Source organism: Sarcophilus harrisii, chromosome 2, assembly GCF_902635505.1.
Source record: "Sarcophilus harrisii chromosome 2, mSarHar1.11, whole genome shotgun sequence".
In the NCBI taxonomy this organism is placed as follows: Eukaryota; Metazoa; Chordata; class Mammalia; order Dasyuromorphia; family Dasyuridae; genus Sarcophilus; species Sarcophilus harrisii.
This window is the reverse complement of record NC_045427.1, coordinates 134,626,435-134,642,184: the sequence shown is the minus strand read 5'-3', so window position 1 is coordinate 134,642,184 and position 15,750 is coordinate 134,626,435. Positions and strand designations below refer to the sequence as shown.

The 15,750-nt window shown below is 38.5% G+C and overlaps 1 protein-coding gene across 20 annotated transcripts in view; it reads right to left on the bottom strand.

Annotated features, from left to right (window-relative positions):
* Positions 1-7,171: 7,171 nt before the first annotated feature.
* Positions 7,172-15,750, bottom strand: part of DMTN (dematin actin binding protein) — a 47,892-nt gene continuing 39,313 nt past the window's right edge. For 13 of the 20 annotated variants that reach the window (XM_031950841.1, XM_031950840.1, XM_031950855.1 and 10 more), the window contains 6 exons: positions 9,608-9,672; positions 9,406-9,454; positions 9,199-9,206; positions 8,947-9,012; positions 8,601-8,684; positions 7,172-8,431 (listed from right to left, as the gene is read on the bottom strand). In XM_031950841.1, coding sequence (XP_031806701.1) covers positions 8,318-8,431; positions 8,601-8,684; positions 8,947-9,012; positions 9,199-9,206; positions 9,406-9,454; positions 9,608-9,672 — 386 coding nt within the window. In that variant the 3' untranslated portion in view covers positions 7,172-8,317. The remainder of the gene's footprint in view (positions 8,432-8,600; positions 8,685-8,946; positions 9,013-9,198; positions 9,207-9,405; positions 9,455-9,607; positions 9,673-15,750) is intronic. The other 7 variants (XM_031950844.1, XM_031950858.1, XM_031950857.1 and 4 more) reach the window with 3 other exon arrangements.

Here is a 15,750-nt window from a genome sequence, read left to right as displayed (position 1 = left end):
TACACAGCAACAACAAAGTTATGCAACATTCGGTTCTGATGGACGTGGCTCTTTTTCAACAATGAAGTGGTTTAGACCAATCCCAATAGATTTGTGATGGAGAGAGCCATTTGCAGCCAGAGAGAGGACTGTGGGCACTGAGTGTGGTTCACAACATAGTTTTTGTTATTGTTGTTGTTTGCTTGCTTTTTGTTTTCGTTCTCATTTTTTTCCTTTTTGATCTGATTTTTCTTAAGTAGCATGATAATTGTGGTAATATGTATAGAAGAGCTGCACATATTTTAAAAAAAGGAAAAAAGGTTCCTGGAAAGTTCTCCATGAACTCAAGCAAAGTGAAATGTACTATATACAAAGTAATAGCAAAGTTCTGGGATAACCAGCTATGAATGACATTGCTATTTTCAGTAATACAATCATCCACAACTACTCTGAAGGATTTATGATGAAAAATCCTATCCATAACCAGAGAAGGAAATGACTATGTCTGAATCCAGATGGAAGCATTCTCTTTTTCTCTATCTATTTTTTTAAAACTTAATTTTTCTTGAGAGTTTTTATTTTCATTAGAGTGGGAGATATGTTTTTTATTTTCCTTCACAACTTGACTTTTATGGAAATGCTTTGCATAACTCCACAAGTGGTTTCTTAATTGTGGATAGGGATAAGGAAGAGAGCCTAAAACTCAAAAATTTTAAAAACAAATGTCAAAAAAATTTTTTTTTCACTTTGAATGCAACTAGGGAAAAATATTCAATAAATAAATTATACTGATACTACCTTCAAACTTAATTGGCTCAGAAGACTAGAGGTTTAGATCACTGATGTTATTTCCAATCAAGTAAATACAAAAAGCCAAGAAGACCTGAAGCTTCTCCCTGAGGCTTGACCAATAGACCACTGTGGACAAAACTTAAGGAGAGCTACATTTAACTGAGTCAATAGTGTATTATCATGAATATCTTTGTTTTCTTGCTATGGTTAAGTAAATCTCCTTTAGTTAAACCAATCAAAAAAAAAAGTCAAGAATATTGAGGGAATTCATGAAAATAATAGGAAAGAAGGTGGTCTAGCTGTACCAGATCCCAAACTATATTATCTAATGGTAATCATCAAAATTATTTGATATGGGCTAACAAATAGAATGGTGGGATCAGTGGGATAGATTAGATACACAAGATTCAGTTGTAAATTAACATAATCTAGTGTTTGATAAACCCAAAGATCCCACATTTTGAGACAAGAATTCACTACTTGAGAAAAACTGCTGGAAAAAATTGGAAAATATTATGACAGAAACTGGGTATACACCAACATCTTTACACTATATACTAAGATAAGATCAAAATGGGTATGATTTAAACAAAAAAGGTGATGCCATAAGCAAATCAGAAGAAGAAAGAATAATTTACATATCTGATCTATGAAGAAGGAAGAATTTGTGACTAATCAAGAGACAGCACACATTGCTAGATATAAAATGGACAGTTTTGATATTAAATTTAAGAGGTTTTGCACAAACAAAACCAATGCAATCAAGATGAAAAGAACAGAAAGCTTATTTTACAGCGTCTTTGATAAAGGCCTCATTTTTCAATTATATAGAGAACCAAATCACAGTAAGAATACAAGTCATTCCTCAATTGATACATAGTCAAGGAATATGAACAGGCAATTTTCAGATGAAGAAATAAAAGTTATCTTTAGTCAAATGAAAAATTATCTGATATCACTAGTGATTAGATACACAGGGTGGGGAACCTTTTTTTTCTGCTAAGGGCCATTTGGATATAATATTATTCACGGATCATATAAAATTATTAATTTAAAGAACTCAAATAGTGGTAGGTTGTCCTATTTAGCTTTCAGCTCATCATTTCCTTTAGTTGATTTTGCAAATTGATTTCATTGGCTTTATAACGCCCTTTGGCTGGAAGTTCTCCACCCCTGGATTAGAGAAATGAAAATTAAAACTCTGAGGCACTACCTCATACCTATCAGATTGGCTAATATGACAGAAAAAGAAAATAACAAATTTTGGAGGAGATGCGGAAAAGTTGGAACATTATTATACTGTGAGTGGCATCCTGAACTGATCCAATCATTTGTGGAGACCAATTTGGAACTATGATAAAAGGGTTATAAAACTATGCATACCCTTTGATCCAGCAATACCACTACTAGGTCTGTATCCCAAAGAGATTTTTTTTTTAAGGGAAAAGTATCCATTTGTTCAAAAATATTTATAGCTGCTCTTTTTGTAGTGATAAAGAACTGGAAATTGAGGGGATGCCTATCAATTAGGGAATGGCTAAAGAAGTTGTGATATGTGACCTTTATGAAATATTAATATGCTATAAGAAATGATAAGCAGGCTGATTTCAGAAAAACCTCAAAGGACATATATGAATTTATGTGAAATGAAATGAGCAGAAACCAGCGGAACATTGTCCATAGGAACAAAATAAAGTAACATGATCAACTCGGAATGAAATAGCCATTTTCAGCACTATAAAGACAATTCCAAAGGACTCATGATGAAAAATGCTATCCATCTCTAGAGAAAGAATTAATAGAATCTGAATGCAGATCTAAGAATAGTTTTTTTCATTTTCTGTTATTTGTTTTTCCCCTTCTTTTATAATTGTGTTTTCTTTTACAACATGGCTATTATATTAATTTGTTTCTGTATGATTGAATACATGTAATCTAAATCAAAGTGCTTATCTCAGGAAGGAAGAAAGTGAAGGAGGGAGAGAGAAAATTTGAAGCTCAAATTAAAAAAAAGATTAATGTTAAAAATTGTCTTCACATATAACTGGGGGAAAGTAAAATATTATTTAAGAAAAAGAATAAGTCTGATCATGTCATTCCCATGCTCAAAACCCTTCGATGGCTCCCCATTTTATCTAGGATAAAATTAGTCTGTTATTTCAAAGACCCTTAATAGTCTGGCTCCTATTTACCTTTCTAGGCTTATTTCAAGGGCCACTGTAAACTCAATGTTCAAGTCCAGTTAAAGTTCTAGATAGCTCATAAACATCCAACTGCACTGTCTTAGCAATGTTATGTTCCTTTAGTACATTTCAAGGCTTTCAGACCAACCTCTTTGTCTGGAACTTACTCCCTCTTCATGTTCTTTTCTGGGTACTTGTCTTCTTTCAGTTCTTCATTCAGTTACCTGCATCTTCTGTGAAACTTCCCTTGATCCCTTAGTCATATGTATCTCTGATTTCCTTGTAGTTGTTTAGTTATATCCTACTCTTCATGGCCATTCTGTACATGAAGTTTTCTTGGCAGAGGTGCTGGAGTTATTTGTCAGCACTTACTAATTCAACTTGCCTAGGGTTACACAACTAGTAAGTGTCTAAAGCCAAATTTGAACTCAGGCCTTCTGACTCTGGGCCCAGAATTCTATCCTTCTTGCTGCCTCCTAATTTCCTTACATTGTTCTTACTTGTGTATGTGGTGAATCTTTGTTCTCCCAACTCTAATAGAATGGTCAGGGACTGTTTATATCTGTATCTGTAGACTGGTATTTTCCAATTTATAAAGGAAAGGGGTTTGCCCAAGGTCTTTATCTTGGTTCTATCTTTACTACCAAGTGGTAAAGTATAGAGTAGGGATTGGAACCCAAGTTTCTTAATCCTATTTTCCAGTGTTTTCCCATCATAACAATAGGTGGTATAATCTGATACTTATAGGTAGAGGCTTAGAAAGGTTCTGAGTCTAGCTCAGGATCTCACAGCTACTTATCTCAAGTAAGAACATAGGTCTTCCAGGTTTAATCTATCTCCTTTACTACCTGGCCTGACTAGCTATTTCACAACAAGGAGGACTTGTACTTCATCAAGGACCTGACCCTAGCTTTCAGCAAGAGCCATTGAAGTCATCTTTGTATTTGTGTTACTATCAACCACCTACAAGGAAGAATACTTTCTCACTGATGGAGATGGAGAAGAATGTGGAACAGAATACTTCCTAATCCTTAAGAGTCCTGGATCTTTCTAACTGCTTTTTCTAGCTTTTAATTTTTTTCAGTTACTTGATACATTTCAAGGCTTTTGGGTCAATAGAGTGAAAAAGACGAAAGAACAGATTTTTGTTAGAGCTGAAAGGGACCTTGGAGATCCTTTAGTGGCAAACTTCTTATTTTCCAGAAGAGAAAACAGGCCCAGAGAAATTATATGATTTAGTCAATCATGGCAGACCCAGACCTAGAACCTATGGCCCCTGGGTCATTGTTCTTTTTCACCACTCCAAGGGCTAGAGTCCCTTCCTAGGGAACTGAACTATATAGATTTGGAGGTTGAAGGTGCTGTTAGTGGGGCATAAAGTTGTGGATGTGAATGTGAATTATTCTAAGGGTGTCTCTGGAATTTGGGCTTCAGGAATCAATAGCTAAATGAACTCAAGAGCCTTACATTGTCTCCTTAGGGTTTTTAGAACCAGAGGATTCAGACTGCAGCTCTGTTCTTAGATGGTCTCCAACAACATTGATTGGTCATAGGTAACCATAATATTTGGAGATCCCAGATCATTCTTTTAGCCTGATTTTCCTTTGTAGAAGAAATCCTAAAGTCAACCACATATTTCTCCTTCCTAACTTCTCATTTCTCTTTTGGAGGATAATTTAACCTAGGGGAAGTGCAAGAAGGCCAAAGTTGGAAGTAAAAAACAAATACAAATCTTGTCTTTGCTCTATTATGAATGAGCTTTGGTGGATTCATCTAATTATTTTATGCCTCAATTTCTTTAAATGTGGGTAATAATTCTTGCCTTTCCTGTAGGGTTAGATTAAGAATTAGGAGCAAGCTGTGGATAAGAAACTATCAAATCTGGGAGGGGATAGAGAGCAGATTCAGGGTAAATGTTTAATAACTTGGTTCTCAATGGGGAAAACTATGCATACTCACTTTTACTTTTAATCTACATGATTCTTTCTTAAGTGAAAGACAATCAACAAAACGATAAATCAAGCCCTGATTCGAGTAACTGCTGATTTCTGAGATAAATGCTAATCTTGAACACTGAAAATTTGTGATTATGAAATTGTGAAAATTTCACCATCAGCTCTAACAAGCTGGTTAGAACTGCTGGCTCCAGCATGCCCTTGATTCATTTTACAGATGAGGAAATAGAAGAACAGAAAAGTGATTTGCCCAAGGCTCACATAACTAATAAATGAGCCAAGACAGGGTATGAACCCAAGTCCTCTGCCTCCAAAACTAATATTCCACTAAAACCCATGGCCTCTGAAAGAGCATGTATAGAAAAGCATCTTGTAAACAAGAAGGGGCAGCTAGATGGTACAGTGGATAGAAGGTCAGGTCTGGCATCAGGAAGAACTGAGTTCAAACCCAGTCTCAGTAAATTATCTATGCCTCCTCAGAGAAATCACTTAATCTCTATTTGCCTATGTCCCTAACTGTAAAATGGGTATAAAAATAGCACTTATTTCCCAGGGTTGTTGTGAAAATCAAATGAGATAATATTAATAAAATACTTGGCACAGTGCCTGACACATAGTGATTTTCTTGGAGAAGCTCCCACCAGGAACTCTTACCTAGTGTTAAGAAGCAATACAAGGACATACTCAAGATCTCTCTGAAGAATTCTGGAATTGATTGTGAGACATGGGAGATCCTGGTGCAAGACCATCTAGCATGGTGTGCCCTCCTCAAAGAAGATCCTGTGTTCCATGAGCAAATAAAATTGCAGTAGCTCAAAAGAAACATGAGATATGCAAATTTAGAAACATCTTTAAATATTCACATGGACTATTTGTGCCCAACCTGTGGTAGAGCCTTCCCAGCTCATATTGATCTTATCAGCCACAGTCAGACACACTGTATTTTGATCCCAATGTAGTAATGTCATTTTAATCCTCTTTAAGAATGAAGGACAGGAACTAGCTTTAGAAATGTTATTACTTTTCTCTAATAAATCTCCATTCTTCATACCTACAATTGACTTGAGGGAAAATTGAGGGAAAATCTGCATTGATGGATTTATTATTGATGGAGTTTTCCATTAATTCGAGCAGCTTCTTAGCCTGTCCTTCATAATGTCTTCACAGAATTCAAAAGATTTGAATTTACCTCCCAAATCTGTGATTTACTACTTGTCTAACTTGAGCAAGTCATCTTGCTTGGTCTCGATGACTTTCAAGGTTTGCTATAACCTCAAGAGTTCCACTCTTTCCATTGACATTTCTTTGGAAAATAACAGTTTCAAGCTCATTGAGACTGAAGGTTTGCAAAACAATTTACATGAATTATCTCTCCTGAGCCTTGACAAAACCCTTGACATAGGTACTGTAGGTGGTGTTGCCCTAATTTAAGGCTGGTAAAAGTTAAATCACAGTCCAACCTCACACAGCTGGTGTGACATAATGTAGAGGTAGAAGACTGTCTGGGTTTATATCTAGCTCCAGTAGTCACTAGCTATATGACCACAGGCAGCTTTCCACCCATTGGATGGAAAGAGCTGGACCTGGAGTCAGGAAGACCTGAGTTCATCATAGCAGCTATGTAAACCTGGACAAGTCACGGAACCTCTGTCTACCTGAGTTTCTTTAACTGTAAAATGCAAACCTACAATAGCACCTATCCCCTAGTGTTGTCAAGAACACGAGATATTTGTAAAATTCTTTGTAAACCTTAAAGTACTTTATGAAAATATTATTATGAACCTTGAGCAAATCACTTCAGTCAATCAATAAACATTTATTAAGTGCCTACTATGTGCCACTGTGCTAAGTACTGGTTATATAAAAAGAAGCACCTCTCTCTGCTTCTTCTATAAACTGAGGCAGTCTTTGCATTTCTTATCTCATTGGGTTGTTGTGAGGAAAGTGTTTTGTTGATTGTAAAGTGCATTTTAAATACGAGCTATTATTCATCTAGTTTAGTCCCCTCATTGATGGTGAAAGAGACTGAGACCCAGGGGAATGCTTTGTTCAAGGTTATGCACTGACTTAGGGGCAAAGCTGGAACTAAATAATCCCCAACCAAGTGCTCATTCCACTACATTGTATAGACACTGATGGTTATGGCAATTTACCTGGATCCTGGCATTGATGGGAATGCATGCCCTTTCTTACTGCACATACTCCCAGCCCTTTTCCTTTCCCCGGACATTGATGTCCCATAAAGAACTAGTAGACCCGAGGGCCTGATCCAGTCATTTAATTTCAATCAGAGTTCCCTCTCCCTCTCTCCTTCCACCATCCCCAGCATTATCATGTACAGAGTGGTCAAGCAGGCCACAGCCTGGGGAGAGAGAGAGCCCAAGCTCGAGAAGAAAAAAATATATATATACATATATATATTTGTAGAGATGAAAAGCCAGGAGTGTTGTGTAGAGTGGTCATGAGGATGGGGGAGGTGGTGGATTAGGTGGGGAGAGCAGCTAGCGGGTGCCCCAATAAATTACATTCTTTTAAGAGCTTAATGTGGGATGGGTGGGTAGCTGTAAGAGGCCTGGGAACAGGGACATTTGGAAGCTTCCCTGGAGCTTGTCCTCAGTCGCTGGGTTGGCGATGGAAACCAGAATTCTATCAGTTTCTGACTTGAGGCTGTTGATGAAGTGAGAGGTTGTGTTCAGAAATTTCCCCAGCTAACCAGGGGCATCAGGGAAGCCAAAGGGCTGTAATAAGAGACTCCAGAGCTTGGGGTAATGGGGAAAGAAATAGACTGAGCTAGAAGAAAGCTCCTCAGCTTGGGGTTAGGACTCCAGCAGCCTCTAAGGGAGTCCCAGGGGAAAGAGAACTAGCAGTCTGGAGAGAGCTTGTAGACACCACATTAAGAATCCTGGAATTATCAGAGTTTGCCTCCTGCCTTCTCACTTCTTTCATCTCTCATCCTCCTGTCTTTTGTTAGCCCACTTCTTAGTACCTGATTTGGGCAAATGTTAAGCCTTTAATACCCAGATATGGGGGTGGGAGTGGGGTTTGGGCCCTCAAACAGGGCAAACATAAACCCTTTTTGTACCAGGTTATAGCCTAGGTCTGCTTTATATGGTGGGAAAGTAGGAGTGATGAAAGGAGGTAGGGTCAACCTAGAACCATTACCAGTTGAGAGAAAGTCTCTGGTTCCTAGGCCCGTGACTCATGGAGGTCTTAGTTTTACCCTTCTTCTTCTTCTCTGCTCTAGGGTACCATGTCTACCTCTTATTCATCCCCCCTCCCCCTCCACTTCCCTAAGAAGTGGTGGCTCCTAGTCAGCAGGGGAAGAAGATACTTTGGGATCCCACAACTCCTATGTCCAAAACCCTGAAGCAGGTGTTTGGGGCTGGGTCAAAGAGAGGGGGAGGGCAGTCAGAAGAGGGAGGCCTTCTTCTTGAGTTCATTGCGTTTCCAAAGAGCCAGCTTGCCAAATTCCTCAGGAGACATGGCAAATACTCGTGAGAAATCTTCCGCTGATAGATGTCTCTGCAAGGGGAGATCACATGGGGATATCTTAAGGAACACTGGACAGAGAGCTTTATCGGGCCCTCCTTCCCTCCTTGCCAACCAGCTGGGTTGTCATGCATTTAGGCCCAGCAAGTCCCCCCTGCAACCTCCTCCCCTAACGCCAATTGGTGTGTCCCATCCTACATACCTCAAGCCTCATCCTGTCCACCCCTGGAGGCAGCTTGGAACGTCCCTTGTTGGTCACCACCAGCATCTCATAAGGATAAATCTGCTGGGGGTTGGGGGTGAGGGAGAAAGACTCTTGGGTTCTTAGGACTTTCTTAGTCTCAAAGTCCCCAAATCCCCAGAACCTCTTATCAACTGTCAGAGTATATTTGGGTCTCATGCCATTTCCCCCTCATGTCCACCCATCTCCCCTGTTGTTCTTCCAGGTCTAACCCAGCTCATACCCAGAACCTCCCCTGATTACCTTATTCCCCATTAACATTCCCCCGACCCTCCGGGCCCAAAAACTCCCTGACTCTGCCCCTCACCTTCTGCTCCAGCACACAAGGTAGGGAGTTTCCCCGATCCATCCTCCCCCTCTGGCCCTCTCCATTCTGCAGGGGACCAAAGCCTCCATGAGCCAGAGTGGGGAGGGGAGACTTCCCCAGCCCTACCCTGGGCTTTTCTCCTCTTCATCAGTCAGCATTTCAGTCCCTCATGCCCTCCCACCTCCCAGCTGACACATCCTGGGAACTCCAGATTCCTGGCAGGGATCATGTTCCCCTTCGGAGACCACTCACCTGAAGGCCTGTGGAAGAAAACAGTCATTGTTCAGAAAGAACCCCAGGACCAGGCAGGCCCTCCAGATTTTTCACTTGGCCCAGGTTCCCCCAACTTCTACTGCCCATCCCCAATTCATCACAACTTTCTTCTGAAAAGGAAATTCGTGATTGCACGGGCCTGCTAGTGTCTCCCTCCCTAATGCCAGGACCTGCTCCTCTGCTTACCTGGACTTCCTGCTTCACTCCCTGATGGACTGAACTCTGTGGACTGTAGCTGGAAAGGACACAATAGGGTCAGAGGAGGATCTACAAGTGTTTCTCACCCAAACTCATTAAAATAAGGGAGTTTTCTCTTGCCCCCAAATGAGTAAAGAAGGATCCCTCACTTATTTCCTTGTCTTCTAACTTTCATATCCTGGGGCCTTACCCGGCTGAGAGTGGTCCGGCCATAGGCTGGGAGTGAGGAAGATTTGGATGTTCCCGCGTGCAAGGCTGGAAAACAGCAAGAAGCCATAAAACTGTCACTCAGGAGGGAGGGATTGGAAGGATGGAGTCCCCTTTGGTTTGTATCTCATGTTCACCCCCTTTCCTCTCCCCAACCACACTAAAAAGAGGGAAATTCTTGAGGAATGTCTGGGATGCATGCCCTGTTTCCTTTTATCTCTTCCAATCCCAACCACCTTTCTAGACCCTGCTAAAATCTCATCTCCTACAGCCTTCCCTACACATCTGGTCATTTCAAATCTACACGGTAAGAGCTTAATAAATGCTGTTGCCTTACCTTGCCCTATAAGGTTGAATTCTAGTTCAATATTTGTTTAATTCAAAGTCCATTGCCTGACCCTGTAGACCTTACACAATCTGGTATTATGATATCTCTTCAACATTATCTTGTTTTGTTCCTCATGACTCTACTCCCAAGCTTCAATTCAGCTGAGAGAACTAGTCCCTCCTTTTTTCTCTCAACACACACTGGATTCTCTTGCCTTTACTTATTCTGTTCCCTCTTCCTGGAATGTCTTCCTTCTCATCTTTGCCTTGAAATCTTTTAAATTTTTTAAAGCCTACCCTAAAATGGCTTCTTCCTGTAAGGCTTCTTTGATCCTCCATATTAGTAATAATTAGCATTTTGTTTTGCCACTAATTCATTTGTTGTGTGACATTGTATATTATAGTTATCTGTGTTTGCATCTTATTCCTCCATTAGATAATAAACACATCCATTCGTGTTAAAAATATATTAGAAAGCACAGGAATAACTGAATCTTTCCTTGATATAATAAATAGTTTCTATCTAAAACCAAGAATCAGTATTACCTATAATGGAGATAAACTAGGGGTCTTTCTAATAAGATCAGGGGTAAAGCAAGACAGTCTGTTATTATTATTACTATTCAGTATATTTTTAGAAATGTTAGCTATAATGATATGACAAGAAACTGAGCAAATGAGTATAAGCAAAAAGAAAAAAATGATCACATTTTGAAGATGATATAATAGTTTACTTGGAAAACCCTGAATAGTTATTTATTAAAACAAAAGAAAACAAGACCAAAACAACTCTAGAAAAGTTGCAAAATATAAACTACACCCACAAAATAATCGAAATTTCTCTATTTTATCAACAAAAATCCAGCAGGAAGAGATAAAAGAAATTCCATTTAAAATAACTACTAAGTATCAAATACTTGGGAGTCTACCCCCTAAGGCACACACAGGAATTACAACTACAAAAATTTCTTTACACAATAAATATAGATCTTAATAATTGGAAAAATATTAATTACTCATAGGTAGGCTGTACTAATATAATTAAAAGTGACAATGATTTCTCAACTAATTTACTTATTTCACATCATACCAATCAAATTACCAAAGTCTTACTTGATAGAATTAGAAAAAATAATAACAAAATTTACTTGGAAAAAAAAAAGTCAAGAATCTCAAGGGAAATAATGGGGAAAAAAGTGAAATAACTAGAAAAATGCAAAATAAAACAACTCTAAAGTTCCATGTTATACCAATCAGATTGGCAAAGCTGACAAAAAGAGAAAATGTAGAATGTAGAAGGGGCTGTAGGAAAACAAATTATTAATGTATTGATAGTTGAGATATGAATTCTAGAAGGATGATTGAACAAGTTATGGTATATGAATGAGATGAAAAACGATTGTTCAGTAAAGAAATAATAAAGGGAATGATTTCAGAGAAACCTGGGAAGACATATATGAACTGATACAAAGTAAAGGGAAAACAATCAAAAGAACAGTTTTCTACAATGATAACAATATTTTAAAGACAAACAACTATGAAAGACTTAGAAATACTGATCAATGTAATGATAGCAATGTGATGACCAACTACAATTTAGAGGACTCAAAAAGAAACATACTACCTACCCATCTCCTAATAGTTAATAGATTCATAATATAGACTGAAGTATCTGGGTGGGAGTGAACATGGTTAATATAGGAATTTGTTTTGTGTGACTTTACTTGTTTATAGGTTGGGTTTTCTTTTTTGTTTTTGTTTTTTGGCTTTCTCAATGGGACCGGGAGAAGGAAAGAAAAAAGGTGGATTTTCATTTTTAAAATTTTATTTAAAAAAAGACAATAAGCTCTTTGAAGAAAGGAATCACTGAATTAATCAACTAATAGACATTTTATTAAGCACCTGTTGTGGGTCAGGGGCAGTTGGGTAGCACGTAGATGGAGTTTCAGGCCTGAAATAAGGAAGACCTGAATTCAAATCTGACCTCAGACATTTACTAGCTATGTGACCCTGGGCAAGTCATCTAAACTTGTTTGCCTCAGTTTCCCCATCTGTAAAATGTGTTAGAGAAGGAAATGGCAAACTAATTCAGTATCTCTCCCAAGAAAACCCCAAATGGGGTTACAGAGAGTCAGATATGACTGAAAAAAATGACTGAATAACAACAAACAACCATGTACCAGTCTGTTGTAGGAACTAGAGATGCAAAGTTAAAAATGTAATAATACCTTTCCTAAAAGATCTTACATTCTAATGGAAAGACAACTTGTATATAATTAAGCACTTAGGAATATCATAATAAATACAAAATAAATAAGTGTCTGTGTGCAAGAGACGTGTGAGACATGAAAGGTTTCAGTAGGTGATTTGAGCTGAGTCTTGAAGGAAGAAATGGTTTCCTTGAGTCAGAATTGAGGGAATAATGGATTCTAGGGATGGAGGAAACTACTACAAAGACACCAACACCAAGGATGTAATGAAGTATGTGAGGAAGAAGAAGAGGGGTAGTTCAGCTAGACTCCCATAAAGCTACTATCGATATAGTGCTTTAAGGTTTGCAAAGCACTTTATAGATGTTACCTCATTTTATTCTAAAACAACCCTGCCTGGCAGATGCTGTTATTATCTCCATTTTACAGATGAGGAAACTGAGGCAGGCAGCAGTTAAATGACTTGCTTGAGATTACACAACTAGTAAAGACCACTTTGCACTCAGGTGTTCCTAACTATGGGTCTAGCTCTCTATTCACTGTGCTACCTAGATGTCTAGGGTAAAGGAATGGAAAAGCTGAGATCGGGCTATGAAGGGCTTTTAAAAACGCCACAGGATTTACATTTTAATCTAGAATCAATAAGGAACAAATTGAGTTTATTTGAGTACGGGCACTCCCTTGATCAGATCCGTGTTTATGGATTATCCTGCCAGCAGTGAAATAGAAAACAGATTGGAGTAGAGAGAGATTTAAATCAGGGAGACCAACTAGGAAGTCACTGAACAAATTCTGGTGAAAGGGAACAAAGACCTGAGCTAGGATGGTGGTGTGTGAATAGTGAGAAAAGGAGTGAGAGAGATAGCTTAGAGTAGAAATAATAAAATGTTGTTGTAAATAGTAGATAAGTAAGAGTGAGAAAATGAGAATAACACTGAATTTGGGAATATAGTGATGCTCTTAGAAATAGGGAAGTTTGGAAGAGAGAAGAGTTGGGAGAACTTGAGGCATGATGAATTTGAGATATTTATAGGTCTCTATTTTGAAATGTCTATAAACAGCTGGGATTCCATTCTATATATTTCAAGAGAGAGACCATGATATGTGTGTGTGTGTGTATGTATAAGTATCTGCATGGAGATAATTAAATCCATGAGATCTGGAAAGGTCACCTTCAGGCTATACTCTTGATTTTTCTCTACTGGATTTCCCCAGTTCTTCACTCTGACACCTCACTGTAACCATGGAATCCATACATTGGAAGTATTTTCTATCCTTGTATAGATTGGATGGTTTTTCCTAGAACTTCATTTCAGGAGGGCATCCAGGCCAGCCATGTCTCAGGCTGCTCTTAGGGTTTCCCCTACTAGGTCCCAAAGGAAGGGTACTCTTGTCTCCTCCCCTCTGCAAAAAAACATTGAGTTTGTCCATTAAGATATTATTGGGGAGGGAGGATTCTGGGAAGATGGTGGAGGAGGTTGGTGATTTTCAAGTTCTCCAGATTTACCTCACAGATAGTTCAAATTTGCGCCTCAGGGTGAACACAGACTGGTGAAAAATCCAGAAGTCTTAGAGCAGTCTTCTGCTCCTACTGATAGCAGTAGGGGCTACTAGTGAGACTGCCCTACAAGATCCGAAGAAAGAAGGGCTCAGGGTTAACCAGTGATACTGGCTAGTTCTGCAGAAACATCAAGCATGGACCCCTGGATGAGCTGTGTGTAGCTGGAGCCTCAGCAGGAACCACAGAAACTTTCACCCCCGGGATTGTCGGTGGAGTTGAGTCTGGGAAGACTATGTAAACCTCAGCTGATTAGAAACCCCAGGCCTAGCTGTGCTGCAGGGACAAGGCCCTGTGTGAGAACGAATCAGCATATCAAGAGTATAAAGGCAGTGGAGCAGGGATGCTACTGGCTGTGTACTTGCAGGAGGAGGGAGCTCTTGGTTTGGGGTTCTTGGTCAGAGGGGAGAGCTGAAGGGAAGCCAGAGACATCATCCCCTGACCCCAGTATTAGAGGTGCTTACACCAATACCTCTTATTAAAAAAAAAAAAGAAGAACCAGAAAAGAAGGATGAGTCCCATCATAGAAACATACTATGGGAACAGGGAAGACCAGGATTCATCTTCAGAGGAGGACACTGAAATAAAAAAAAAAACCAAAAAACTTCTACTCCAAAGCCAATGTGAAATGGCTCTCTGCCCACAGAGAATTCATAGAATAACTTAAAAATTTAAAAATCAAATGAGAGACATAGAGGGAAAACTAAAAATATAAAATAAAAACTATCCAAGAAAAACAAGATTATGAAAAAAAATTAACCAACTAAAAAAAGAGATACAGAATCTCAAAGATAAAAATAACTCTTTGAGAATTAGAATTGGGCAAGGGCAAGCTAGTGAGAGACCAAGAAAGACCAAGAAATAACAAAACAGATTATAAAGAATGAAAAAATAGAACAGAATGTGAAACATAAGAAAAGTGACATATCTGGAGAACAGATCAAGAAGAGAAAATATAAGAATAATTGGACGGCCTGAAAGTTGTAACCCCAAAAAGGACCTTGCATTATTGATACAATAATGCAAAAAAAAAATCCAAGAAAATTGTCCTGGAGTGATAGAACATGAGGAGAAAGTAGAAATAGAAAAAATCCACCAATTACCACCTCCACAAGATCCTATGTGGAAAACACATAGGAACATTATTGCTAAATTTCAAAAACCCCAGATTGAAGAAAAAAATTTGCAAGAAACAAGAAAAAAAAAACAATTCAAATACCCTGAAGCTATAATTAGAATTATACAGATTTTATAAGCAGCCACAATAAAAGACTGCAGGTCCTGGAATCATAACTACTGACAATCAAAAGAACTAGATCTGTGGCCAAAAATATCATATCCAGAAAAAATTATCTATAATATTGAATGAGGAAAAAAATGGACATTCAGTGAACTTATAGATTTTCAGGATTTTCTATCAACCAAACCTGAACTTAACAGAAAATTTAGCATATAAAAACCAACATCAAAGATCAATTTCAAGGAACAACATGGAAAAATTGTTGATTTTTTTTTAACATGGGAAATGAATACCATATGTTTAAGACTGACATCAACAATAGGACAGCTCAAAAGAAAGACTGGGGTAGAGTTTTAGATAAAAATAGTAATTATGTCATACAAATGAGGTGCAGAGGAAGAATAGACACAGAGGCAGTAGAGGGAGGAGGAGGGCTAGTATTTCTGAAAACCTGTTCACATCAGGAATGGGTTCAATAGGCAATACTACATATATACCATGAAGGGTAGTACCTCAAAAATCTGTAAAGAAATAAAGGGGGAAAGATGGGCGGACCAGGAAACAAAGGGTGTGGGAAGAAGACAAAGGAGGGATCCATGGGTGGGAAGGAGGTTAAGTAATAGCAAGGCAAGTTAGGAGCAGAATTAAAGCAGTCAGCAGACATAGGAAAGATATGTGTGTGTCTATGTGTGGGGATATTTGTGTGTGTGTGTATGTATATATCTATATATGTAGATATATACATACACATAAATATTATCTTCTTTTAACTATTGCCTGCTTGGGATTGG